The sequence below is a fragment of the Artibeus jamaicensis genome, unplaced genomic scaffold (assembly GCF_021234435.1).
Source record: "Artibeus jamaicensis isolate MK-2021 breed Jamaican fruit bat unplaced genomic scaffold, CSHL_Jam_final contig_233, whole genome shotgun sequence".
Lineage (NCBI taxonomy): Eukaryota > Metazoa > Chordata > Mammalia > Chiroptera > Phyllostomidae > Artibeus > Artibeus jamaicensis.
The window spans coordinates 3,355,296-3,382,367 of NW_026521486.1; the positions used below are offsets into that span (position 1 = coordinate 3,355,296).

The following is a 27,072-nucleotide window of genomic DNA, read 5'->3' on the forward strand; positions in this document are numbered from 1 at the left end:
AAAGTTGCCTCTAAGGCCCCGTGAGCCTTAAGTCACACCTCACGTTCTCAAAGGTTTGCCTCCTTCTGTTATGGGCGGATCATCTGTAGTGAGTGACGCCTTGCACCAGCAGGACCGGTGTCCTTCCCCCCTGTGTGCCAGTGAGCACACGGGTTCAGTAAGAGTCAGCCACGTGCCCAAGACCACCCAGTCACCGCCCCTTCCCGGTCCCTTCTCCAGACGGTGTCAGGACATTGTCCGGTCGAGTTCAGCTCGGGCTGGAAGCTGGGTCCTCCCGCGGCCCCTGCTCCTCAGTCCACTCTCCTGGCCTCAGGCCTGGACAGTGGGGTCCGGCATCCTCCTCCCCGCCGCATCCTGTCCCCACTGCCCTCTCTGCTCCCCCGGAGGCCGCTTCTCCTGTGCTGGGGCCGTATGGGCGGGCAACTCCGCCCTCCAGAGAAGCTGTGGGAGTCAGGCAAACGTGTCCGTGGAACACACTGCTGCTGCGCTGCAAACGTACCGCAGCCTGGACCGGGCAGAGCACGAGGGCCCATCTGCACTTGCCACCCACTCTGAGTCTGGTCTAATGGTGGCCTGGGGTCTCCGCTGGGAACGGTGGCTGGGACTCCTCACCAGGGAGATGCCGCGGACCCGAGCAACCCCAGAAGAAGAGGGTCCTGCACAGGGAGAAAGGGCAACTCGAGAAGCCACAGAGAGTTGGAATGTTGACGCTATCATTGGGTGTGTGCTCTGGCGTTTTTGAAGGAAAGGGAATTCCCATGTAGTTCAGTGAGTGTGTCTGATGTGCCAGGTGTGTTCATTGTTCAGAGAGGAAACTGAGGCCCAGGGTGAGTAGGTCGCTGGCCTGGGCCCCAGAGCAGCAAGCCCATTGCAAAGTGTGAGCCTGACTCAGGAGCTGCCGACTGCTCTTGGCTTCCTCCCCACTGAAGCCTGCTCTTTCCTCTTCACCTTCCTCCTCCTCTTCCTCCATCAGTCCCCCAGTACTGTCTGTTTCCCCACAGGGTCAGGTGCTGCGGTGTGTGTGGGGAGCGTTGAAGTTTCCGGCCAGAGATGTGGATCGGGGCGTGGCCAAGTGGGGTCACACCACTGGGGGGCTGTTACCTGCTAGGCGTCAGGAACCTGAGGAGGGCCGCTGTGGGCCCAGGTGGAGCAGGGTAGGAGCCCAGCCACGACTGGACCAAAGCACACCCATGGGCTCCAGAGGCCATGCCCACCACCCATCCCGCAGACCACGTCCATGTGGAGGGCGTGGGTACAGCGTGCGCAGAAAACCATGTCTGTGGCCCAGGCCCAGGTTTCCGGCCTGGCTGTAGACAGGGCCGCACCCCCATGACCTTACCCCACGGACAAGGAAGGTCACACTGCCTTCCTCAGTGTAGGGGTCAGAGAGGGCAGGATGCGGTAACAAGCTGGCTGGGCTCTGGAGTCCGCCGGGGTCTGGGTTCAGCCATGCTGCCCACGAGCCCTGCACCCCGGAGCGGGGGCCACCCTTGGGCCTTTGTCTCCTCCCAGTCGGGTGTGTGTAGTAAAAGGATTCCTTGTGGGCAAACTCATCACAGGAAGAAAATCTTGGCTGAAAGGACCAAGCCCGGTACCTAGCAAGTCAGGAAGGGCTGGCGAATTAATGACTGTTGACCCACCGCACATTCCTGGTTTCGGACACGTTTCTGGGAAACGGAAACCAGGCAGGCACCTCATTCTCTGCCCCTGGGAAGGCAGGGATGAGGGAGATGTGCCTCTGCCCTGGAAGAGGGGCAGGGAGGCAAGACGAGAGGGTGTGGGGGGCCTGGGGTGGTTAGCATGTGCTGGACGGGAGCCCCGGCAGCCTACATGACCGATCTTCCTGCAGCGACAGTGAAGCGTCTGAGAAATACCAAGGGACGGATGGGAGACCGGGCGGCAGAGCCAGTGCTGGCAGCGTCCGCAGGGCGGGTCTCTGTGTGCTGTGTTTCCACCAGCCTGGGGCAGGGAGCATCCGGGTGCAGGGTGGGAATGCCGACGTGTGCACGCCACTGAGGGCGTCCTCTGATCTGTGTGTCTGTTTCAGGTATGGAAGGGCCACAGGTGAACCCACCTCAGACTGCAATTCCTCCAAAAAGTACCGTGACCAGCCATTTTGTCAGTGCTGAAGAGTGCCTGCAACTCCTCCCCCAGAGACTGAAGGAGTTCTTCCGGGTGAGTGGGGCCCTGTCCGCTGCTTAGCTCCCTGCGCCCCAGCCATTCAGCCACCTTGGGTGTGACTCCACCCCCCCCAGTGTGGAGACCTTCCCACAAGAGGGCAGGGCTGGGGTGGAGCAACCCCAGTGCAGCCAAGTTAGGATCCCCTCCTCCGTTTCTCTGCTGCACTCACTCACTGAACCAGCACTGCACACGTCCACCCGGGTCTGCTAGATGCCAGGTGGGAGGCGCGGGCCCTGCTCAGGGGGCTCAGCGCAGTCCAGGAGCCAGGTGGTGGACAGAAAGCTCAGGCCGTTGTGATGGGCTGTCACAGAGGGATCCGTAGTGTGCTGTGGGGGCACAGGGAGAAGACCCCTTACGGAGGGCTTCTTGGAGGAGGTGACCACTGAACCGACTCGTAAGCCTTCAGCATGTGCTGGCCAGAAATGAAGGCAACAAAGAGTAGAAGAGGGAGCTTGCGGAAGGCGGGTGGCAAACAGGTCGTGGTCTTTAGGGAACTTCTCACAGCTCAGTGTGGTGCGGACGGGCTTCACGTGGACATCTGTAACAGAGGAGACAGGAGAAACGGCCGCCGTTTGAGCCCAGAGGCAGGTGCAGGGCGGCCACAGCTGGGTCTGTGTTGAGGAGTAACGGAGGGCGATGAAGGTGGACAGTGAGGCGGGACAGACCTGCCGGGCACTGGCCAGGTATTCCGCATGTGTTAGTACAGTCCACCTGACAGCCAGCCGGTGAGCTAGAGGCTGTCACAACCCTCTTTACAGCTGACAAGGGTGGCGAGCCAGAAACACCTGTCTCGGCCAAGGTGAGCGGCAGAGCTGGGGCGTGAGGCTCAGCCTCCTGGCTCCAGAGTATGCCTCCTTCATTGCACGCAGCCTCTGTTGCCTCATCTGCGAAATTGGAATCGAAGCCCTCGGGCAGCGTGGCCGCCAGAGACAGACACCCCTCGCGGTCTGTGGGCAGCAGCAGGCACTCGGGTTGCAGTCAGGGCCAGAGTGTTAGTAGGTCGCCAGAAACCGCACTGGCCTCTGTCAGCTCCTCAGGGTGAAGTTTGGTGCAGCACTTGTTTTCCTGTAGAGCAGGTGGCAGACGTGATGCAAGGTGCCTGCAAACACAGAGAGCAGGGTCTGCATCTGCACTGAAAACCTCCGCCCAGTACAGCCCCACTCCTGGCACGGGGTGCCGGCCTAACCGGAGAGCAGGGCAGGAAGGAAGAGGACTTTGGGGCCCCTCTCCTGAGCTCTGTATCACAGGGCCCTGGCGAACACAGCTCATCCCTTCTGCCCCTCCCCCACGTTGGAGACGAGTCCGAGTATGCAGCGTACACGCGGGTGGTGGCCAGCGCCCAAGGGGGGCTTTGACGTGAGTGTTCTGCTTCTAGAACCCCTACTCGGCCTTCTTCCGGATGGACACCGACAGGGACGGCATCGTCAGCATGCAGGACCTGCACCGGCTGCTGCGGCGCCTGCTGTTCAATCTCAAAGACGAGGAGTTTGAGCGTCTGCTGGGCCTTCTGGGCCTGAAGCTTAGCGTCACGTTAAATTTTCGGGAATTCCGAAATTTGTTTGAGAAAGAACCACTCACAACAGACGATGCGCCTCAGAGACTCATTAGGTAAGAAGGCGGCTGGGTCAGTGTCTCCCCGCCCTCGCGTCTCTGCCCACACCAAGGCCAGCCTTCCCACTGCCCCCGAGGGTGCAGAGCACAGCCGCCTCCCAGAGCAATTGGTCTGTCATCATCTCAGTCCAGGAGCGTTGCACCGGGAACACACACCTGGTGCAGAAAGACCGGGAAGCACCGCCGCAGATAAGAGACGCTCCCTGGTCCAGTGTCCAGGCGCTACTTTTGGGGCACGTGCTCGTCACCGTCTTTTTTCCGTGCACATAAATGTTCACACACACACACGTTCTTCTTTTCATAAACCTGGGGTCGGCCTGCCCCTGCTCGGGGAGACACCAGGCCCTATCCCCCCAGGCCGGCCTCGCAGACACGAGGAGGCGGAGAACCTGGAGGGCCCTCGACCCCACGCTCTCTCGGGGGAGCCTCAGTCCTCGAAGCAGTGAGGAGCCTCCCATCGGACCCAGGGACAAGGCCGGCACGGCCGGCACCGCTGAGGTCTGCTAACGCCGGCCGGTTTGAATGGAGCTGCCCCGCAGCCCCTTCTTGACCAGTTACTATAAGAAGAACAGTATTTTTGAAGCGTTCCGCCCCCGTGATGACACAGAAGTGTGTTTTCTGCTGTAGTGGTGGCGTCTGGTGGTGGTCTGCCCTTGAGGCACTGGCAGGCCGGGGGCTGCAGACTCTTCCCAGGCAAGGGCAGCGCCCCCCGCCCAGGGCTGTGTGATAGCTGGCTAGGCTACAGAAAGCCCCCTGGTCTGACACCTGAAGTTTCCCGCCCGAATTTGTTGGGCTTGTGTGGTCTCTACCTACGCAGAGCAAGCAGGAAGGAAAACCACTCCAGGCTCTTTCCAAGGGAGCAGATCACGTGGCACGGAGCCGACACCTGCTTCTAATTGCTCAGTTCTGAGAAGCTCTCGTGTGAGACTTGATTGCTCAATGTCAAAACGGCACAAAAGGTGTCCTTCAGAAGGAGTCCCCTGGAGGATGCATGCAGGACGAGCGCGGACGTTCTGAGCACAAAGCGCAGTCTTCTCATTCAGATGGCGCGGCCTTCCCACCTGTGTCTCCTCGCTTCTCCGTCAGACAGTTACGGGGGCCAGTGGGTGCTGGCCGCTGCGCCGGGGCTCAGTGGGCACGGGCGGCAACAACGCTCCCTCCAAGGGGTGCACGGTGGGCTGGAGGACAGGCGAGCTCCAACCCCCTGCAGCCAGCCTTAGCTGCACGGCAGACACGCCTTTCGCTCTGCTCGGCTGCTCTGGGTCACTCCACACGAGTGCACATTGGATGAGAACCTGGACTCCCCACACAGATGTGGGCATCGCTTTTTCCCAGCTCACCCCTCTCTTTACTTTCTCCCCACACTCTTCAGCCCCCAGGAGCCCCTCCCGCCTTTTTGATCTTTCTGAAAATCTTAGGTTTCAGCCCGTCTGTTATTGTGTGCTTCCCACGACAGGTTCCCCTCCAGGGCAGCGTGGAGAGAAAAATGGAAGAAAAAGAGAACTTGGCTCCTCCCGCACTCCCTGAGCACAGCTCTTCCCGTCCCCTCTGGGGGGGAGCAGGTTTTCAGTTGGGGGTGCCGGGCTGGCTGCCCCGTCACCATCTTGGAACAGGTTTTCTGACTGGCCTTGCCCTGGTGCAGGCAGCAGAACAAGGAGAGGCAACAAGAGACGACCCCACGTTTTGTGTCCTGCAGGGCCTCCTGCCCAGGGCTCTGGTCAGACACACAGGTTTTCCCTCAGGGCGCCCCCGTCCCCGTCCACGGCACAGGCCCAGATTAGCACGTCCCCTGACCCTCGGCTGGGAATGTGGGAGGACGTGAGCCCGAGGAACTCCCCTCCCTGCATCGGTCACTCTTCAGGCCTGGGCTTCCCTATGCATCAGCCCCCCAGGATTTATCTTAGTGTCCTCAGGGAGCCAGTTTCCATGTCCTTCTACAATTTAGTCGCCATGGGGGGCAAGAGAGGACGAAGCTTGTCCACTCCTTCTGAACTGGGACCCGGAGCACCTCCAGGCCTCTCGCCCTGCCGGGGCCACTGCTCCCCGGCGCACGCAGCGGCTCCGCTTCACACATGCGGGAGCCACCGCCTGGCCTTCTTAGCGGGGTGTCCCCTCCCGCCCGTCAGTCTCTGTCATGTTCAGGATCTGATGTTACCTGACTCACCCACTTTTTCATGGGGGCTCTGTCCACGTCCACCTCGCCTGTCGTGATGCCCGAAGGCCCCAGGGCAGCACATAACACGGTTTGCTTGTGTCTGTGACAGAGGCTGGCCGGCAGGACCTGCAGGGCTGGGTACTAGGAGGGGGAATAAGCAACTTCGGGAAGAGCTGGAGAAGGACCTCCGAACTCTCCAGAGGGGCCAAGTGTGTAAAATGGGAGACATGGATGGGGAAACCACTAGGAAGATAACCCACCTGGGGCCTGGAACACAGACGGGGTAGGTGCGGTCCGAGTGGACACGCGTGTAGTCGGGAGGCCAGTTTGCATGCGCCGACTTTGCGGAGGTAGAGCACCGCCCGGGGTCTCGGGGAGAGCACGCCGGGGAGGCCCAGGTGAGTCCTCGGGTGCGGGCAGGACTTAACAGGCGCCTAAAGGCTGAGGCAGGGGACGTGCGCCCCCAGGCCCTGCAGTCCTTCCAGGCCATTGTTGTGAGAAGGCACCGGGGTCCTGCCGCGCCCCCCAAACCTGAGTGTGAGGTAGTGAAGAGGGTTAGACTGGCTGACCTTGGGCTCTTCCCCCGGGGATTCCATGGTTCCGTGCAGCCGGTAGGCAGTTGGGAGAGATGGAATGGAAGAAGAGGTGAGGGCACCGGCCTTGTGGCCGGACGTCTGGGTGGGCAGCGCCCAGGGGCAGGGACACCAGGAGAAGGGGTGGCCTCTCGAATGAGTAAATGAACTTCGGGTGGAAGGAGAGAGAAGGCCAAGAGTTAGGGGAGCCAGCAGAGGGGGAAGGATGCTGAGGCCGGGCCCTGGGTTGGGGTTCCAGCCCGTGGTGGCATTTAAGGAGCAGCGTTGTGAGACAGTGGGGTGGAGAGAGGCAGTTCGGGTACCCCATGTCACAGAACAGTCCGCGACATCCCTGGACTCGGCAGCATGGAAGCGGCTGGTGGCCAGGAGACAGGGTCCAGTCAGGGAAGAGCGGCGTCCAGCGTGGTTTTCCTAGGCGCCCGCGCGCCGACGTCTGCCAGGAGGGGAAGGGAAGCCAGGCAGGCCCTCGCCGGGCCCGTCTCAGCAGGAACACAGGGTCGGGAGAAGACCCCGCCTCCTCCCAGCTGGTCCTTTGCACCCTGCGAACTGAGAAGATGCAAGAATCTGTGCTCACCAGGACACGGAGGTCAAGGTCCCAGCTCCTGTGTCATGTGCAGGGGGTTGTCACAGTCGCGCTGCTCTGAGCATTCCCCACACCTTGTCCTCCAGGGTGTGGGGACACACCTCCCTGTGTTTCCTCAGCTGGGCGACTGGGGCCTGTTCGCTGTCCCCACCCAGGTCTTCCTGCATGTCTTGTGGAGAGATTCACTGGAGGGTCTGTGGGGCCTCGGTCGGGTGCCCATCCCGGTCACCTTCAGCAAGGCGCCTGTGAGCAAGCGTGTGGGATCCAGGTGACGTGTACCTGTAGTCGGTCTTGCCAGCAGACCGTCCTGAGTGCTTGGCATCCACAGGTGCAGGCCTGGGTGTGGAGCAGCTCCAGTCCCAAAACCGGAGGGACTGATGCCTCAGGAGCCAGGCAGCTGTAGAGAGAGAAATGGTGGGGGGTCGGCAGGCTCCCGCACATGGGGCACCGCCAGGCCTTCAGCCACAGCCTCCCCCACACCACCCCGGGGCAGGGCCAGGCCACCAGCACAGGCCCCTCATCCCAGGAGTAAGTAAACGGAACGGACCATCTTGGCCTCCTGGAAACCTTGAACCCTAGTGGACGCTGAGGACTCCGTGAGGCACTTCCCGTCGCTCCAGGACCACGGGCCTCCCTCCCCATTGTCACTCCAGTTCGTCATTCCAGAAATAAATGGTTTTAGTGGTTTTCTTCCAAAGACTCTCCCCGTTACATCGCATCTTCCCCTGTGAGACCCAGCGAGCCCTGCCTGTTACGTGAGTGGCAAGAAAAGTTCAATGGCATTTAACTGAGAATACACAGGACTTACACAAACTGGACTCCCCAACGCAGCAGGGGAGAGAAGCTGTATTTTAAAAGTTAAGTCAGAGCAGACGTGAAATTACAGACGTTAACTGGACCTTTGAAACAGCAGGGCCAGGGGAACCCTGCGGGGAGCACTAAGTCCATCAGATTTAAACATCTCCTTATGTATTTGTTTGTTTATTTTTCTTTTAAGAGCAAAACAGAAGGTCACAGATTCCGAACTAGCTTGCGAACAGGCTCATCAGTACCTCGTTACCAAAGCAAAGACCAGATGGTCGGACTTGTCTAAGGTGAGGAGTGCTTGTCTCCCTAAGGGGGAGGGGCTCTGTCCGCGCTCTGGGCTCCCAGGGGCCAGTCGCTGAGATGGGAAACTGCGCTGCAGGCCCGGCTGTGACCCCCGTGGTCTTAAAGTGCTGTATCAAAGCAAGTCCTCACCTTCGAGGTTGGTCAGTGTTTGGAAAGCAGGACGTTATAGGAGTTACGCGACGGAGATTCCTGGCTTTCTCTCAGGTTTGGTGTGAATTAGAAACGTGAATGGAAAGTGGGAGCTGCTGCCGTACTTCCTTTCCCACAGTTACGAACACTCTTCAGAAAACCACTCTGCCCGTGCTGCCGAGGCCCTGGGAAGCGCGTCTGGAAGGAGAGCGCACCGAGTGGCCCGAGTGGCCCACGTGGCCCGGGTCCGGGCGCGGCCACCCCGCAGCGTCCGAGGGCCGCGGGCCAGGCTCTGGGGTCACCGGGTCACCGTGCAGCCCATCATCTTCACTTTAAAAAGTGTTTTTAAAGCTGCCATTACAGAAGTCACCGCCCATTACTTCGAAGGGTGTCTTCACCTTGTTTCGTGTGGTTTGCTCTTTCTTGGCCTGTGCCCAATGGAGGGGCTTGGGCTTTTCAGTCCTTCTGGGCTCCTGGGCGGCCTCTCCCTGGTCCCCTGTCTTCAGTAGGGCCTGCTCGGCCCCGCGGAGCTCACAGGCCCGGGAAGGTGACAGGACCTGGGCAAAGGCAGGTTACTGACAAAGCTGGGGGCGCTGCGGAGAAGCTGAGCAGGCTGCCGGAGGGCGCCCAGAGGGAGGGCTGCAGGCAGGTGGAGGTCTGTGCTCCTGCCTCTTGAACGGCTTCCTCCCTGGCCCACGACACTGTGGCCCCTTCTTCCCTGCCTCGCTGGGCCGTCCTCTCTCGGGATGCGCTGATTTCCTCTCCCTCTGTGTGGACCTCCGCTCCTCGGAGATGTCCTCCGCCCGCACGGCCTCCACAGCCCTCTTTGTCCCTGTTCTCAGAACCCCAAACGTGTGTAGGAGCGTGGGGGTGAGGGGGTGTGGGGGCTCCAGTAAGAGCACGAGCCGGAGGCAGTGGCTTCTGTGTGAGGCGGGTACCGAGGAGGAAGGGGCTGCTTAAAAGATGGCCGGTGCTGGGCAGGGGCGGTGGGGGCCGCCCACTGGGCGGGCTGCAGGGAGTTCAGCACGGACGAGTCCAGGGACTTGGCGGGGTGGTTTCCAGGGCAAGGCTGGGTGGGCAAGGCTGGGCGGGTGGGCCGGGCACGGGTCACAGCAGGCCTGACGAGCTGCAGGTGTGTTCTGTCAAATTGCGGTAAAGTGCACGTGGCGTAAACATGACCGTCTGAACCACCTTTAACTACCACAGAGTAGTACTAAGCCCATTTAAGGTGCCGTAAGTTTTTAAAGGGACCTTGAAATCTTCCTGACCTAATGTTTTGAAGCTTGTTTTTCAAATTGTGACTCTGCAGTGGAACACAGTAATAGCATATGTATGTTATTGTGCATGCATAGAGTATGTGCACATCCATGTGCTGTGATGCATGTAAAAATGGCGTGCGTACGTTTTTAAATAAGTTCAAGTGCATTGCGAGTCGCGTCCCACTGCGTAACCACCGTCCAGATGAAGGAGTGGGGCGGAGCCGGCGTCTCGGACTAGGTCGGCCGCCTCGCCTGGGAGAGGCCGGGCCATTCCTGGTTTTGGCTTCATGGCCACGGAGCTCCGGTTACAGGTGGCCCCGCCGCTGTCCACCTTTCTCACCTTTGTCCCGTCTGCTGGGTGTGCGGCATCGTCCCACGGCAGCTTCCACCAGCCTTCGTGGGGCACTAAGCAGACCGGGCATCTTTGCATCTTTCTTCCGCCAGTCAGGCTTCCTGCCTGTGACGTCCTGCTTCTGCTTCAGTTTCCACTCGGGCCGCCTGCCTTCCTCTCACTGGCCAGTAGGAGCTCTGGCTGGGTCGGGCCACTCGTCTGTCGTAAGAGACAGGTGACGCGAATGGGGGACGCGCACATCCGCGTTTCGCTCTGTCTGCGCCCGTTTTTACATGATACCTGTTGAAGTAGGAGTTCTTTTCAACGCAGTCAAATCTGTCAGTGCTTCCCAGAAGGTCTCGCTGATGAAGTCAGGAAGATACTCCGCGTTCCCGACTAGGAGCTTAGCACCTCACCTCCACCTTCCAGGCCTGAAACCGGCCCGGCGTCCACGTGTGTGCCGTGGCAGGGCTCTGGTGGATTCTCCCGCGCTGCACAGGGCGGCAGCTACACCGAGGCCGTGGTGCGGTGCCAGTCTGTTGGTCCGTCTGTCTGTCCTGGCACCAGCACTGAATCTGCAGCATCGCCGTCACTTAGTGACACACCTTCATCAGCTGGCAGGCAGGTCCCTCCTCCTGGCTCCGGGAGTCTTTGAGTCAGTCCCTCCGGTTCCACCACGAACAAAGGCCTCTCGGCCGTCTGCGGAGAGGCGGCATCTCTGCCGCCCGGAGCCCACCAGCTCGCGAGCGCACTCACCTCCACGTGTTCCGTCCCTCCTTCCCGTGACGTTCCAGATTTCCCCTCTGCGTGCCAGTCTTGCTGGCATTTGTAAGATTTATCCCTAGGATTTTCTGTTTTTGATGCTATTTGTAAATTTTTTTTAATTCATTTTCTGTGTCTGATACGTAAAATGTGGAAGATTTTGCCTATGGACGTAGAATCCAGATTTCTTGCCGAGTTCTCTCACTACAATGCTTTAGTGTGGAGGTCTGTACTGCTGTACAGGCAGTTGACTCACCTGTGAATGTGACAGTGGCATTTTTCCCGTCCCCACGCTGTGCTTTTCATGCCTCCTTCCCGCCTCCCTGCTCTGAGCTCCCACTCAGTGACTCGTGGAGGGCGGTGGGGTGCGTGCACCTTGTCCTGGTCTTGGAGGGAGGACTTGGCACCCTGGTGCCCCTACCACGCGGTGCTGTCGTGAGGAAGTTTAAGGTGGCGCTGAGCATCCTTAGTGTGTTACCTGCCCCCTCATTTGTGGTCCTCGTAAACACCTGCCAGACCTCCAGATACCACTGTCCCCCTCAGGGATGCCAGAGTGGCCCCACATCATCTTGTCACCACAGCCGGAGTCTTGGGTCCCTCGTTCCCTCTCTCACAGCCAAAGGGTTGCATCCTGGTCAGCACCGAGGTGGTGACCTCCAGGTTTGGGGCGGGGGAGGGGGGCTTTATTTCTCGGAGTTTTGATCGCACGTTGTCGGTCAGGAGAAGTACGCAGGCCACACACCTGAGGCCACACGTTACCCAGAAACAAGCCCCGCCCCCCCGGGACAGAATACCTGTCTGTATTTGCTCTGTCACCTTGGGTAGGGCAGTGATGAGGCCCCCGGAACTCAGATGAGAGGTAGTTAAGCAGGTGGACGGGGCGGGGGCCGTGGGTTAGACCGTCTCAGCCAGTGAGGAGGGAAAGCCCTCTGTACTGCTGTGAACCGGTTCTGCAGGTCACTAAAAGCCACCTCCTACTGTTGCAGAATTTCATGGAAACAGACAGTGAGGGCACCGGCATTCTCCGTCGGCGGGACGTAAAGAACGTGCTGTTCGGCTTTGACATTCCCCTCACACCTCGAGAATTCGAAAAGCTCTGGATGCGGTAAGCGGCACCTGAAGCCTGGCTCTCTCCCTGCCCCACGGTCTTGGGCGACCTGCTCCAGACTCGGCAGCAGCCTTTGGTCACCACCTGGGGATCGGGTGGGGCCGTCTCTCCTGCGCCTGGGCCCTTGTTCCTGCTCCCCACGGACAGCAGCCCCGGGGAGCAGGCCGGTCAGGGACGAGGAGAAGCAGGGGAGCAGGGCCCTGCCACTAGTTAGGCCACGGAGGGGGAGCCACCGAGGAGTGGGCGTCCAGGCCTGGACCGTGCCTGTTCCAGAGAGCAAAGCCCCTCTCTGGGGACGTCGCTCTCTCACAGCCCCGTGGGAAAGCGGCCTCTCCCCACCGCTCAGAGACGGTGCCAGCCAGCGGCTTCACAGAGACGTGATGCGTTGGAAGAAAATAAGCGAACATCTGACCACTTGGACGGAGTACTCTCCCGAGGGTCGCTTGAACTGAAAGCAGTATCTGGCCCTGGTTACGTTTTGAAAACCCACTTTGGACGTGGCTGTTGGGAGCCGGGCCCTTTGCAGTGTCCGCAGTGGATGTTTGTCTGCGAGTCCCAGGTCCCTCCCTGAATCCCCTCCTGCTCCGTTAGGGGTCGGTGGCTTCGTGAACAGGCACATCCTCTGCGGGTGAGCTCTCGAAGCAGCTCCTGGTTTTTCAGTTGTTAAAATTTTAACCTGTATTCTATTTCTTTATAAATCTATTAGCGTAACATTGGTTGATAAGGTTATATAGATTTCAAATTTAGATTTCTCTGGTACATGATCTGTGTGTGCTCCTGTAATTTTTCAGTTTTGTATCTTTTCAAAGTGCAAGGCTGCAGGGTAGGCCAAGTTCAGAGTTGGGTGGGCTGTGTTGCATCTAGTTTAGAAAAGCAACTTGAAATTCTTACTGATTCCTTGTTTGTTTGTTTCGTTTTTTGACCAGCTCCAACCCAGGGCCAGTGTAGGCTCCCCGTTCGTTTCCTGTCTCAGTAGATTTGGAAGGCAGGTCTGTCCGAGTGGGCAGAGGACGGGGGTCCAGCGGGTGAACGTCTGGGCCTCCCCAAGGTGGGCCTTTCGGACGATGCAGAGATGACGGGTAGTGCTGGTGCTCAGGGGGCAGTGCCCACCCAAGCCCTGGGGCGCAGCATCCACCAGGACGAACGCCAGAGGAGGGCGCAGGGCAGCAGAACAGGGAGGGCGAAGGCAGGAGCACTGGGCTGGGTGGAGTGATGCCGAACGGCGCCCAGGAGCGGCTACTGGGAAGGAGGGCCGGGTGGCCCCTGGGGCAGGCAGCAGACTCGCAGGGAGAGAGAGGAGAGTCGGGCCGAGCGCACCCCGAGACCCTGGTTCCGGGACCTGGCTCCCCCGGCATTTGGCGACGGGAATCTGAGTGGGCAGTGGCCACCGCCACTTGCAGATGCAAGTGTCTGTGCGTCCCGGGTTTCGTGCACGTTGCTTCTGGCATGGACATTCACCCTCTGTAGGCAAGTTGATTTTTAAAAACATTATGCAAAGGAGTGTATGGTGAAGGGCGAGGGTGTGCGGGCTGAGTCAGCCCCCGTTACGTTCGGAGTGATGTTTCAGCCATGGGCATGCAGTCCACCTTCCCTCGTCCTCCTTCCCTTGTGACGAGAGCGGGAGGCTCACGGTCTTTGTTGGTGACCACGATGTTTGCAACCTTTATTGAGAAGTGCCTTTGCATTCAGTTCAAGTGCCTGAGTGGGAGTGTGTGGCTGGCAGTCTTGGTAGCATAGCTGGCCGGGACAGCGGTCCCTCCTCAGGAGCCATTCGTTAGCGGCGCCGGCCTCTGCTGCTGCCGCTGCTGCTGGGAACGTCGGGTCTCTGCCCTGGCCAGCAGGCAAGGCCCAGGGCTCCCAGAGGCCACAGCCTCCCCGGGTGGGCGTGTCACTTCAATCTGTGTCAGAGACAAAGGCCACTGAACAGAGGTAGAGAGGCAGCTCCAAAGCTGTACTAATACCAGTCACCTGGAAAGGTCGTCGGGGGCCCGTAAGTAAGTCAGGGCCTAGCTGAGACATGGGACCCCGTGGTCACAGATGAGGAAACTGAGTCCTGGAGGGTCAAGGGTATGGCCCTGTCTCGAAACCGATGAGCACGGGTGTGACTCCAGGTTTTCGTTGGCTGCCTCTGTCGCCAGAGGGGAGTCCCTTTCCCTTCTCAGATGGACTCCGAGGTGAGACCAGCCCGCACACGAATCAGGTGGTGGGAGCCCCATGGCAGCAGGAAGTGGGGCTCACAGGCCCCCCAATGGGAAGCCTACTTGGCCATCGGGAAGAGCAGATGTGTCTGACTCCTGGGACGCTCTGCAGATTCTAGCACAAGTACGGGAAACATTTGTCTGGGCTTCTTACCCCTCCACCCCCTACCCATCCTCCACCCGTTAAGGACAAGAAAGCCAGCTGAGCAAATGAATGCATTTTCTTTGTTGTTATTCAAGTAAGACTGAGGCAGAGGGCTCCGTGCGTCCCAGAGCCCCGGGTCTGCGGGTCCGTTGGCCTCTGGTCAGTTAGCGGCAAGGGGAGGCTGTGCACCGTGAGGGACAGTGGCCACACACCACGCAGTCAGCCGCCGTCCCCCCAGCAGCCTGCCAGAGAGCCCTGCCTGTGACATTGCCAAATACAGTCTTGGTCCTCGAGACTCTGGGTTCATCTGGGAAGAGTCTCCCCCACAAATGCCACTATCACCCACTGGATGAGGGCCAAGGTCTTGCTGTTGAAATAAATGCTTTTTTCTTTAGAGAAAATTAGCAAATTGCCTTAAAATTTTTTATTGAAGTAATTTTCCTCTATTTGAATAATGTTGGGAGGTAAAAATCCTCCATTACACCTTTTTAAATGAATTATAATTCAGAAAACTTTGCTACCAGAAAATGACATGAAAGGTACGCGGCAGAATTCCTGCCTTGTTTTCCTCTCCCACCGGTCGGGTTTCATCAGCATCTTGTCAGAGAAAATGGGGCATTCGAATCAGGTGGCTTTCACTTTCCGGTTTTAAGACTGAACGTGTTTGTGAAGGGCTTTCTCCTAAGCCATAGCATCGTTCCGCTGCATGTAGGTGCTCAATAAAGACTGTGGGATGAATGAAAGGGTCGATTTTAATTTTCTGTGGTCACATCAGAATGACAGGTGAGCATGTTCAGCTGCTGTCCCTTGGGGTGGGCCAGGGCCCCCTGGCAGGAGCTGTGCCCTCTGTGGATTTGAGCAGTGGGTTTTGAACTTCATTGTGTCTGCAAGTTGCCCGGGGACCTTGGTGAACGCAGACTCAGCTTGGGTCTGGCCCAGGGCCGAGGTTCTGCATGTCTGGCCCCTGGGTGAGCAGGCCCTGCTGGTCCACAGAGCAGGCTGGGTGCTGGGGAACTAGGGAGCCGCTTTGCAGACACGGGTAGGCCTGGAGCCCCAACTGCAGCAGCTACTGAGGATGGTTCCATTTGCTTGTCTTCCAGCTACGACACCGAGGGGAAAGGGCAGCTAACTCACCGGGAGTTCTTGCAGAAGTTGGGGATTGACTACTCAGCAGATGTCCACCGGCCCTATGCGGAGGACTACTTCAACTTCATGGGTCACTTCACCAAGCCGCAGCAGGGGCGGGCCGAGGTCGTGCAGCTGCCACAGAGCACCGGGAAGGCAGCATCAGCCCGGTGAGTCAGCGAGCATCCTGGGACCAGGAGCGGGCCCGGGTTGCACCCCCACCCTCGGTGCAGACGTCATTTTCAGGTGCGAGGTTATGAAACTGTGATATCCGTTCACTGCTGCAGATTCCAGAAATGGGTGCAAAGTCGCAGAGTTCTAAAGGAGCCAACGGCTGTAAGCCTGCCTGCCTGGCCCGGTCACACTACCCATATCTTATGGGTCGCCCATGGGGCTTCCTCTGTCTAGGTATTTGCTGCGTGTGGCCCACCCGCACCCCTGGGCTGCAGTTCTGTAAAGGAGTACCTGTCTCTACCCAGTGCCTGACACCTCACAGGCACCCAGTGGACACTTGTTGGATGGAGGAATGAACGAACAGACACATTCCTTAACTTCCATCTCGAGGACTTGAGACCAAAGCAATACTGCAGAAGAGGCTGCAGGTTAGCAGTGGGCTGGCCGTCCAGGAGCTGGGACCACCTAAAGGGCCCAGAAGCACACTGGCCTGTAAAGTGCAGCCCCAGGGGACACGAAACAGGCTATGCCTGTGACAAGCACCCCCACGGAGACCACAGAAGACGTTTGTGGCACGAGGCCGATGGGAAGCGGCACGTGGAACAGCACGTGGAACAGCACGCGTGCCATGATAGAGCAGAAGCTGCTGTGCAGAGGGCGCACCAGGTTGAACCTGGAAGCCGAGACTGAGGATTGCTTCCTGAGTTTAAAACTAGTCACCAGTGTCATAGCCTAAGAATGTGTGACGGGGGGGATTCTGCCCCATTTGACGTGACCATCGTGCCGTGGTACAGACTTCACTGAGCAGCCTCAGTCTGTGGCTGAGGTCGCCCTTCAGCGCTGCCCGGGCCTGGGCTCTGCCCTGTCCCACGGTGCCTCATTGCCTGCCTCTATGTCACGTCAGCCCTCTGTCCCCACCACCACAAAGAGCCCTGAACGGCCAAATGGCATGCTGCCGGAGAATTTCCAGTGGGAGGACAAAGCCTCGGACGAAGAAACAAAGTGTAACGGCCACACGGGGGTTAAGAGGAAAGTGGGCTGAGCACACCAGGAATGCCATGGGTGTCACCAAGTTACTGAGAGAGCTGAGTCTGAAATTTAAAGGAAAACTACATGCACGCGTAAGATTGCTATAAATCAAAGGTGCCATCCAAGTGGTGAAGAAGGGGACTTCATCTCTATCCGACAGGGCCGGCCTCATTACCCACTCGCGTCTTCCCTTCCCTTCCCTCCTGCCATGTGGGAGTGATGAGGCCCCCAGAGGAAGCGCCCCCTCGGCACCTGCGTCACGCTTTTGCCCGGGTTCCCGCTCACCGCGCAGCTGACCACCGGCTCAGCTACCTAGTTCACACTCACCCCCGCCTCTTTGCCGGACCGTCCTGTCCACTAAGGGCAGGCCCGATTGCACGAAAAGGCGTGACCCCTTCCGTCCTGACGTGTGGGGGGGCGGGAATTGTCTTCCAGATGACCCTTAAGGTTCAGGTTTCCAGGACTTTTCCTTCCTCATTTCCACTGAAACACGGATGAGACAGAGAGCGTCACGTCCAGGGGACCTAACAGCGCATCTGCCTCTCAAACCTGCAGAATAAGTTCTCCCGGGTGTGCCCTGAACACACTTTTTAAAGTTAAGCAGAGTCCTCTCCGACACTTGTACTTATTTCCCACCTCTTGCTCCTTTCTTGCCGATGTCCGACTCGAAGACCAGAATCACGGCCTCGTGGGGAAGCGGCGCATGAGCAGGGCGGTCCTGAGGTGCCGGGGTGGGGGGGGGTGCAGGCGTGCATGCGGTGGAGCCGTGACAGTGGCCTGTCCGGGCTCGCATGTCACTGTCCAGACCAGGAGTCAGACGGGGACCCAGAGCAGCAGCAGCAGCAGCGGGTCCCTGCGCATCGGCTCCCACGGGTCTGGCTGGCCACCCGGCCTGTCCTGCACTCTGGCCACGAGTTCACTCTGTGCGCACACTCACTGCACAGGGGAAGTAACGGCGGCCTAGAAACCGGGCCACAATGCGCTGATGCCTCCATTTTCTAACTGTGTGTATCTCAAAAACTGGCTCGATGTTTCCACACCTGCACTCACTCTCATTTCAAAGGACTGCGTGGGGTGTGATTGTCGTGGTGATGAGTGATCATTTTGTCACCCAGGACTGAATTCAGCGTACACCTGTTGGGGATCCAAGTGTCGCTGCTGTTGGTATACAGCGAGGAGCCGTTTGTGCCTCTCCTCGTATCAGACGTCGGCCAGCTCCACCCTGGAGGCCAGAGGGGAGGGGACAGGTGGCCCACGCAGCGTCCCTTTCCGGGTGGTCCCACCCCACTGCCCCTGTTCAGATACCTGATTTTTCTGTTCCTGCGAATGATCTTTCCAGGCAGACTCAAGACACTGTCCTCCCCACAAACACACATCTGAGGTGACAGAGAGTCCCCAGCTAAGATGTCAGGCTCACGGCGTCCAGCACGCTCCTCTCTGAGTGAAAGCCCCGCAGCCCGCACCTGCGGAGCATGTGCACGGCTCCGCATGGCCAGACGAGCTTGTTTGGAGACCGGGCAGCCGAGGCCGTGGAATCCTGACCAGCCCACCACACGTCAAATGCAAGATTGTGCCTTCTAAAAGATGCCCACGCTTTTTCAGTCCCTTAGTAATTTTTTTGGTCAGGGAAGAATTTTTCTGAAAAACGGAATCATGGTGACTTGAACAGTCTCTGCAAGGGAAGCAGCCCTTCGGGCAGGAGCTCAGCAGGATGCCGTCTGCATCCCTGCGAGGCCAAGGCCTGGCAGCCCCGCCCCTGCCACGGGCCGCACTGTCTGGTCCCTGTCAGTGCACGGGACGACCGAGACCCACCTCCCTCACAGGGCTGCTGAGAAGAATAAATGGGAGAAGCTGACGGAGAGGCTCCAGCCGGCCAGGCGAGGGGCAGAAGTGGTCCTGTGTTTCTTAACAGCAAAGGACCTGATAAAAATGGGGCGTCCCTGGGCCCCTTTCCCCAGCTGACACTGGCTGTGCCCCTCCACCCTCCCTGTGTCCCATGCCAGCACTGCTGCCTCAGAGCCTTGGCACTGGCTGTCCCTGGGCCCCCAGGACAACTGTCCTGCAGTGGCTGCCCACTGACTCCTTCACCTCTCGGTCTTGCTTGTGTTATGCTGACCCACACCTCGCATGGTGGCCATTCCCAGTCTGGACCCGCTCTCTGCTCGCCCAGTCCCCCGTCCAGGCTCTGAGACCTGTGAGCGGCCGGTTCTGCCTGCTGGAGTGGAACCCCACAGGGCCCGGAGGAGTCACTGGGGGTCCCGATGCCCAGAGCAGTTCCTTGCACGTGACAGGCAGCAAGCCTTCACGGGGAGAATGTCACCTCTGTGATACCACTGTTTTCTCGTTCTTAGCCCCGTTCTTAAAGTGCCAGTTCTAGTAGGAAGACAAGCTTGTAATTCCTTTAATGCAGTTTGCCAAGGATAACAGTAATAAAATGATAATAATGCAGAATTACAGTCTCTTTCAGACCCTTTCAACGTGAATGTCACACCAAGGCCACAAAACATCTCTGACGTCTGTCCTTAGAGGAACCATCCAGTCGTCACGTTAGAACGATCAGGAAACTCTTGCTTTCAAGAGACGGTCGGTCTTCCTGGTGTTAGTGTGGCCTGACACGTGCTCCCTTTCAGGGACAAGCTGAGGGACCGTTACGAAGACGTCAGGAAAGCTCTGGCCGCGCTCGGCGACTCCAGGGGCAGCTCCGTGTCCATGTGCCAGCTGCAGAAGGCGCTGCGGGAGGGCGGCTGTCCCCTCACGGAGGAGGAGCTGACCGAGCTTCTGGGCAGGTTTGCATCCCCTCAGCTGACTGTGTGTCTCCCAGACCGAGAAGTGAGCGGCACGTGGCTCTTGTCTGCTCCTCTCTGTCCACTCTCGTGGGCTTTTGCACCAGAAATAACTTCCACTCCCGCCATCAGCTGGGCAGCATTATAAGGGGCCTGCGTCGACCCAGAGCAGGAAGGAAAAGCCACGTAAGCACGTCATGATTCCTGATGAGCCTTGGCGGCGTAGTCATCATTTTCTAACTTCGGGTTTTGCTTTACCCAAGTTCTGCAAACACGTCAGCAGGCATCACATCGCTCCCCGCGGTCACTGTCCTCATCGCCCCTCTCCAGAGTCAGCAGCTTCCATGCTTTAGTGACGCCTTTTGGCACTTAAGTTCGTATTTCTACGGGACGCATGCCATCACTCCTTCTTGAACTCTTACTGTCAGGCTGTGCCTGTTGCCTTCCAACCAGGAAGGTGCGGATTTAACTCCTTTTCACACACCGCAGCCTCCACCGCCACAGAGAAACACACGCAGACCCGTCTCCGTGGACGCCGCCCTTCCACACTGCCGGGTGGGCGGGTCACTGTCCCGGGCTTGTAGTGCCGGGACTAGCCAGTCACTTTCCTTTTTTATGTAGCATTTTGTTTTCCCTGGAGTTAATACTAATCTTATTTCTTCTGTTTGTTTAGTTCCCATGTGATTGTCATCAGTGATGGAAGGCCTAACTCACCCCACTTGTTAAATATTTCTCTTTTCATGGTTGCTCTCAAGTTTGTAATGTACGTGGACGAGTGGCCAGAGTCCAGTTTCGAAGGACAGGACGCTACCTCCGGGCAGCGAGGCTGCCTTGGGCGGAGCGCCCCACATCCTGCCCCCTGTCCCGCGGGCCCTGCGGCCGTTCACCGCACCCACCCACAGGCTGCAGCCCCCAGACAGGGTTGTCGTTACTGTGAACGTGGAACTGTTGGATCAGCTGGGAGTTGGAAAGCAGAAGGGGTCACCTCGCCTTCGTTCATTCCTCCTCTGAGGCTCTGCCTCCCTTTATGTGGATCTGAGTGTCTGACCCACGTGACTTTTCCTCTTTCTGAAACGTCTGTCAGCATTTCCTTTCTGGGGGGGAGAGAGAAAGATAGATATCAATTTGTTGTTACATGTGTTCATGCACTCATTTGTTGCTCCTTGTAAGTGCCCCAACTGGGGATCAAACCCGCAGCCTTGGTGTATTGGGATGATGCTGTAAGCAACTCAGCTACCGGGCCAGGGCCTGTGGTTCCAGGCCAGGGCCACCGGTGGTGGATTCCTGCAGGTTTTATGTTTCTGAGAGAGTCTGTTTCTCCTTCACTTCTAAGGATAATTTCACTGGGTGTAGGATTCTAGGTTGGTGACTTGTTTCTCCCAGCACGTTAAATATTTCAGTCCACTCCTTTTGCTTGCATGATTTCCGGTAAGTACTGTGTGGTTCTTACCTCTGTTCCTCCGTAGGTAAGGTTTTCCCTCCCTCTGGCTTCTTTCCAGGTTTTCTCTCTGTCTTCAGTTCTTTCCAGTTTGACTACAGTACACCTAGGTGTGGAGTTCTCAGTGTTCATCCTTCTTGGTGTTCTCTAAGCACCAAGAGGTAATGCTTTTTGAAATTGCCCAACAGTTTTTAGAAATTCTGTTCTTTTTAAAATTTTTTCTGTCTGAATTTCAGTCTGGGGAGTTTTTCTTGACACCCTTCACACTCAGTGATTTCCCCCGGCCGTGTCCCGTCTGCCGAGGAGCCTGTCAGAGGCCTCTTCGTTCCCGTGACAGCGCTTTATCGCCAGCGCTTCCTTTTGCTGCTTTCCCTGCGCTGGCGCGCTCTGCCTACATCACGCACGTGTTCCTGCCTGCCGTCTGCACTTTCCATCAGAGTGCTTCACATGTCAATCACAGCTCATTTAAATTCCCTGTCTGGTGGTTTCACAATGTGTGTCACGCCTGAATCTGGTGGTCCTGCGTTTTGGGTGAGGCCCTGTGTCGGTTTGGGTGGAGGTGGGCCGTGTTTAATCCTGCTGCAGCTGCCCTGTCTCCCGCACCCTCGGTTTCGTCCGTCTGTCCTGGGGTGTCCCCAGGACCTCCTCTGTGAGTGGAGTCCTTGCAGCTCTTTCCACTGTAACCCATTGTGACTAAGTTTGCTTTGTGTGAACGCTATGATTTTACTTGGTAGGCTGTGTGTTTCCAGGAGTGTTGAATTTCCTTTTTGTTTTTCTTGCATTATTTGCCTGTAACTTACCTTGTCGAATACAGGCAAACCCAGACTTCATAGAGAGAGCCGTTATTTGAAAAGGCTGCTGGGGTGGGGAGGGAGGGCTGCTGGGGGAGGGGAGGGGAGGCCATTGCAGTGGGAGGGCGCTCTGACCGTGCAGTCTGAGAGCGTCTCAAAGTGCAGGCAGCCAAGGGCTTTTCCAGGGAAAGGAAGGGAAGAGCTGGGAATGGGGGGATGCAAAGAGTGGGTCGTGTGGTCAGACTGTTGTGGCAGGAAGTGGCTTTCCTTGTGGTCGGAGTCTCAGGCAGGGCCCTTACAGAGGGGCTCGTCTACAGTCCAGCGACGGCTCAGGCTGAGGGTGGGTCACAGTCCAGGGAAGCAGAGACTTGTTGAAGTTGGGTCACGTCAAGTCAAAGTTAGCAGGCATTTTGTCCGGATGGGTCAGCAAACACGAAAAGTTCAGCTAACTGTTTATGAGAACAGGAATGGGGGGGGTGCACCTTGTCACAGGCAAACCTGTGGGTCTTTTCTAAGTCCTGAGGGGACAGTGGCTCTGCTCTGTAAGCCATTTCCAGGGACACAGAGGGAGGGTGACTTCTCTAGGTTTCCAGGAGCACAGGGTGCAGCTCGGCGTTGTCCACCTCGGCTGTCCCCAGTGTTTTGTCCCTCCTCCTGGTCTCTTGGGTCCCTTCGCTGGTGGCCTCCAGCCTGGAGCCTGGCCCCGTTCCCCTGTCCTGGGTCTGCTGCCCGAGAGCACCCTCAGCAGCCCCAACGTCCTCCTGGGTCGGGTTCCCCCATTCCCACCCTCCCACACCTTTCTATCTCCTCATTTACCTTCTTACTTTGCTGGCGTGCTTCCTGGAATGTTTCCTGAGAAAGGGTGGAGAGGAAGTGAATGTTCTGAGTTCTCGTTTGTCTGGAAATGTTTTATTCTTTTTTGTACCAATTGATAGTTTGTCTGAGGACAGCATCTGAGGGAGGAAATTATTTTCCTCTAAAATTTTGAAGACTTCTGTGTTCAAGCAGTGAGAAATCCCGTGTGTGTGTGTGTGTGTGTGTGTGTGTGTGTGTTTCCGTTCCGTCTTCAAACGCCCATGTTCTCTTCTTCCTTAAACAGCATCTCCTGTCACTGAATCTGTTTCCAGCTGAACAAGAACTTATATGCATTCGATGAATAAATCATGGAAAAACAGCACCAGATAAATAATTGACTAAATGATCATAAGAGAGTCTTTTGAAACATAGTCAGTCTTGGCACTTTTATCAACCACAGCAGAAGGACCCTGGAGTTCTCGTCGCCCACCTTTCACTGGGGCAAGCAACGCCTTACACGTTGCAGCCTCAGTGAGGACCCACTGCCCGGGCGCACGTTTCCTCTCGAAGACCCCCGATGACAAACATCTCTGTCACTCGTAATTACATGTAGATTATTCTTTTCTAGATCCAAAATAGACTTTTCTAAATAACACTGAGGAGATTAGCATATGCATTTGATTTTACCACTAAATTTTAATACCACGTTGGCAGTTTATCCTGCTGATGAAATAGAGCTGATTACCCTTCCCTCCGAGTCCCGTCTTGGTCAGAGCCAGCCTCGCAACCGGGGAGGCGGCCGCGCAGCTGTGGGCGGGGACGTGCAGCGCCCTCACGTTCTGTAGGAGCAGACGGCCGGTCGCCAGGCACTCCTCTCCCCCGCTCGTGGGCGTTCCCGGCCCTTCTCCTCCAATGCACCCCACCCTGCCAAAGTGAGGTTTGGGGGGGTGTGACCATTCAGTGTCCGCCGTTCTTGAGAAAACGATGTTGTGCTCACTCAGTTCCTCCTTCCTTCCTGCCTTCTCAGACACGTTTCTGTTCAGGTTCCCCTGCTGTTCCTCAGGGCGGGCCCTCGTCAGCTCAGGTCCCGGAGCACAGCCCCTGTCCCCTCCCCTCCACAGTCCTGCCCCAGTCCACCTGGTCATACGGCTCTGCCAGGGTCACGTCCCCCAAACGGACCACCTCCAGCTCCTTCCCGTCCTCTGCTCTCCACCCGGGGGTCCAGTGGGGCGGCCCCAGGTCTCAGAGCTTCAGCCGTGACAATGTGCAGCCTCACCAGCCGGCAGCACCCTGCCTTCTCAGCGCTCAGGACCCTGCACCTGCTCCCTGCCCCCGCAGCTGCTGCGGGCACCTGCCCACAGGCCGGGGCGCGACATCTTCCCATTGGTCACCCTCCCCACCCCGCTCTGTGCTGAGCGAGTATTTGTTGAAGGAGTGGGTGATGAGTTTTTTTAATATATTCCTTTTTTTTCCTTTGGGGACAAGTTGGGGAATCAGCCGGCAAAATAACTGCATCAATCACCTTGACTTCTTGAGAGCCGTGGAGAATAGCAAGCCCCCCAGACCCGAGTCGGAAGAAACAGCGGCAGACGTGCCGGTCAGTTTCGAGAGACTGCGTCCAGAGGAGGTCCTAAAGAACGTCCAGAAAGTTGTCGCCGCCTCCGGCCCAGCTCTGTACGCGGTACGGCAGACAAGTGCTTTTCCCAGGGAGACTGGGCTCTGGTACTCGGGTCCACCCTCCCCTGCACCAGGGCCCCTTCTCCTCTCTGCACCCCCTTGGGGTGTCAGAACCAGAGGGGTTGCTCCAGACCCCACTGTTCCTTAGAGCAAACGTGTGTCCGTTTCACTCTATGAGAAGCTTCCATGGTTGGACCCCAGCGTGTGTTCTGGGAAGCGAAAGTGCTCAGTGTTTGGCAAATGCTGGTCTGGGGTGACAGCAGGAGTTCCGGGTAGAGGAGAGTGGACAGGCACCCTCAGGGAGAACGGGCGCAGCACATCCTCAGGTCCTGGGCCCGTGGGGATGAGTGGGGCTTGATGCGGCACAGAGACTCCCCCCCTGGAGGAACTGCCCCGGGCCACGGGCTGGCGTAAGGAGGGCCTCCTTGAGTACACAGACATTTTAGGCTGACAACTGGGTAACACTGTAGAGCGTGCCGAGACCCGGACTGTGTGGGGACAATGCTGTGGCCTGTGCCAGCGTCCTCAGGAAGCGGGGCTTTGGCCATGTTCCTGGTGAGGACACGTGAGTTCCCTTTGCAGCAGCCATGGAAAGAGAAGGTGCTGTCTGCAGAGGGCTGACCTTGCAGCCGAGGCGGGAGCATAAGTTTCCTGTGATGCTGGTGCTCACCAGCCAGCGGCCAGTCACAGTGGGCTGTGCCCCATCTGCCAGTGCCCGCCAGGTCCCCACCCGGAAGCCTAGGCATGCTGGTTCCATCCCCACAGGGAACCAGCCTCCGTACAGGGAGGCAAAGCTCTGGAGTCCCAGCCTCCGGAGGGACCAGCGGGCAGGCAGAGGGGGAGGGGGCAGGGCAGCCTTTGTCTTTGAGCAGAATTTCTACATCTAGGAATTCTCACGAGGACTCGACATTTCGTCTTTATTTTGCTGATGGTCTAAAGACAAATCAGATTGAATGTGCCATGGGCCATCTAGAAAACCCACTCATCCAGCTTTCAGCACCAGAGCTCCTGCTCGGGACTTCTGGGCCTCAGGGTCTGCAAACTGTGCACGGGCCAGGCCCCGCCAGGCCAGAGACACGGCCCCGCGGGCCGACCCCTGCTGAGCTGAAAGTGTGCCAGCCTGGCTCGGTCTTTGCCCTTTCCTGGGAAGCTGTGAAGCCTTCCAATGCCGAAGTGTCAGCCCGCCCTGCAGATGTCCAGCAGCGCCATGCGGGCCACATGGCGCCGTTGTCAGGGAGGCTTCGCCCACAGAGCAGCCCTCAGGATGTTTCTCTGCCCAAGAACCTTTGGGAGAGACCACGGCTCTCCCTTCTGAGAAACACTCCCTGGGTGATGAGGTTTGAAGCTAGAGGGGTATCCCCAGGCCAAGAGAGTGGCAGGGGGGCTGCAGCGGGGCGGGAGGGCACAGGAGGCCCTGGGGAGGGGCGAGGGGGGCGTCCGGTGGCAGTCGAGGGCATTCAGGATGCACGCGTGCGTTTCTACCTGTCCTGGCAGACGGGTCTCAGTGCGCCTTGTTTCTGAAAGGACGGCAACCCCTCGTCTGTCTGCCTTTGACTGTCTTGCCCACCCTGGGCCTGGGCAGCCCGGTTGGCCCATGGGGAGTCCCACAGGCCAGGGAAGCGCAGGCCCTGAGTTTGCCTCCTCCGTCCCTTGGAGCTCATGGTGCTTGTTTCACACCCGCAAAGCCTTCCGATGCCCTCGGAGCACGGATGCCCCATCGGGTGGCCCATGCTGTGATCATTCTCCTTTGCAGCTGTGGAGTCCCACTGCGCGCCAGGCCCCTGGGCAGGTTGCCATGGTAAAAGTTAGAGGGCCGGATGACGAAGTCCTCCCTTTTACGTTGAAGAAGCCAAGCTCAAAGAGGTCAAGGGCTTGTGGTGAGCAACAGAGCCCTGATTTAGAGTCCGCTCCCTCACCTGTGGCCGAGGTTTAAAGGTCGCACGGCTGCCTCCTCTTGCCTTGGTCTAAATGCAGAAGTGAGGCTCTAGGGCACTTGAAGGTCAATTGGAGAACACACATCACCGCCTGTGGGCTGGTGGGGCCGCCTAATCAGCTCTGCAGGAGGGTTCGCCGCAAGGCATTCGCTGTGGGGTCTGGGAGCACATTCCAGTCTTACTTTTAAGAAAAGGGCTTAACCTACCACTTGATACAGATTTCCTAGTGCAATAAAAATGAATGATTTTGTTTCAGCAGATGGGAAAAAATGGGCTCTTTTTACAGCACATTTTTGCACTTTTTCAGTTTGACTGCTGTGCTGTTGGGTTGGCGCTGCCTGCCTGGCCCCTCCGGCACAGTCCCAGGGCCGTGGGGGTCCTCCCACGAGGGGTCCTCCCACGGGGCGAGGGCCCTCGGGTTGGAAAGGACGGCAGCCCAGCTCCCGAACTGCAGGCTGGCATATGATGGGGCGGGTGGTCCGAGCCTCCTGTACGGGTGGTCTGGGCTCAGAGGGGCTGTGACTAAATGGTTGAGGGAGCAGGGCGGGGGCGGGGCCAGGTTCTCCTCAGGCCCCTCCCAGCGGGATCCAGAGGGGCGTGAAGGAAGCTCATCTCCCCATCACACTCAAGTGCTTACGCTGCGCACACGCATGCCCGTCGCACGTTCTCAGGTGCATTTACTCGGTGATTTAGAGTTCGCAGGGGACTTGCATGTGCTCACTTTCATTTGCATTCCACAGAAGCGGTACTTGAAAATACTCTCTGAAATCTTGGCGTGACAGGAGCGTCTGCCTTTCTTTTTGCAGGCGTTTTCTGCCTTGGACAAAGAGGACACTGGGTTTGTGAAGCCTTCGGATTTTGGACAGGTTCTTAAGGACTTCTGTTACAAACTCACCGAGACCCAGTACCATTACTTCCTGAGAAAGCTAAGACTTCATCTAACCCCCTCCATAAATTGGAAGTATTTTCTCCAGAACTTCAGCTGTTTTCTTGAAGAGGTAAGGATGTGGGCTAACATTCGTTTTTTGCAAAATGCATAATCGATAAAACCATGTCAGATAAATTGGCGATCACCTCATGTAATTAGCTCATTCTGAATGAAAAATTGGTATAGATTCTGCAGAGAGCATGAGAAGGTGAATGTGTATTTTTTGCTTCATT

The 27,072-nt window shown here is 57.8% G+C and overlaps 1 protein-coding gene across 3 annotated transcripts in view; it reads left to right on the forward strand.

Moving 5' to 3' along the window:
* The window catches only part of EFCAB6 (EF-hand calcium binding domain 6), a 156,124-nt gene that overhangs the window by 101,947 nt on the left and 27,105 nt on the right, over positions 1-27,072 (forward strand). For all 3 annotated transcript variants that reach the window (XM_053662262.1, XM_053662261.1, XM_053662263.1), the window contains 8 exons: positions 2,048-2,175; positions 3,557-3,789; positions 8,121-8,217; positions 11,701-11,819; positions 15,266-15,460; positions 19,124-19,279; positions 23,786-23,981; positions 26,718-26,909. In XM_053662262.1, the coding sequence (XP_053518237.1) occupies positions 2,048-2,175; positions 3,557-3,789; positions 8,121-8,217; positions 11,701-11,819; positions 15,266-15,460; positions 19,124-19,279; positions 23,786-23,981; positions 26,718-26,909 (1,316 nt within the window). The remainder of the gene's footprint in view (positions 1-2,047; positions 2,176-3,556; positions 3,790-8,120; positions 8,218-11,700; positions 11,820-15,265; positions 15,461-19,123; positions 19,280-23,785; positions 23,982-26,717; positions 26,910-27,072) is intronic.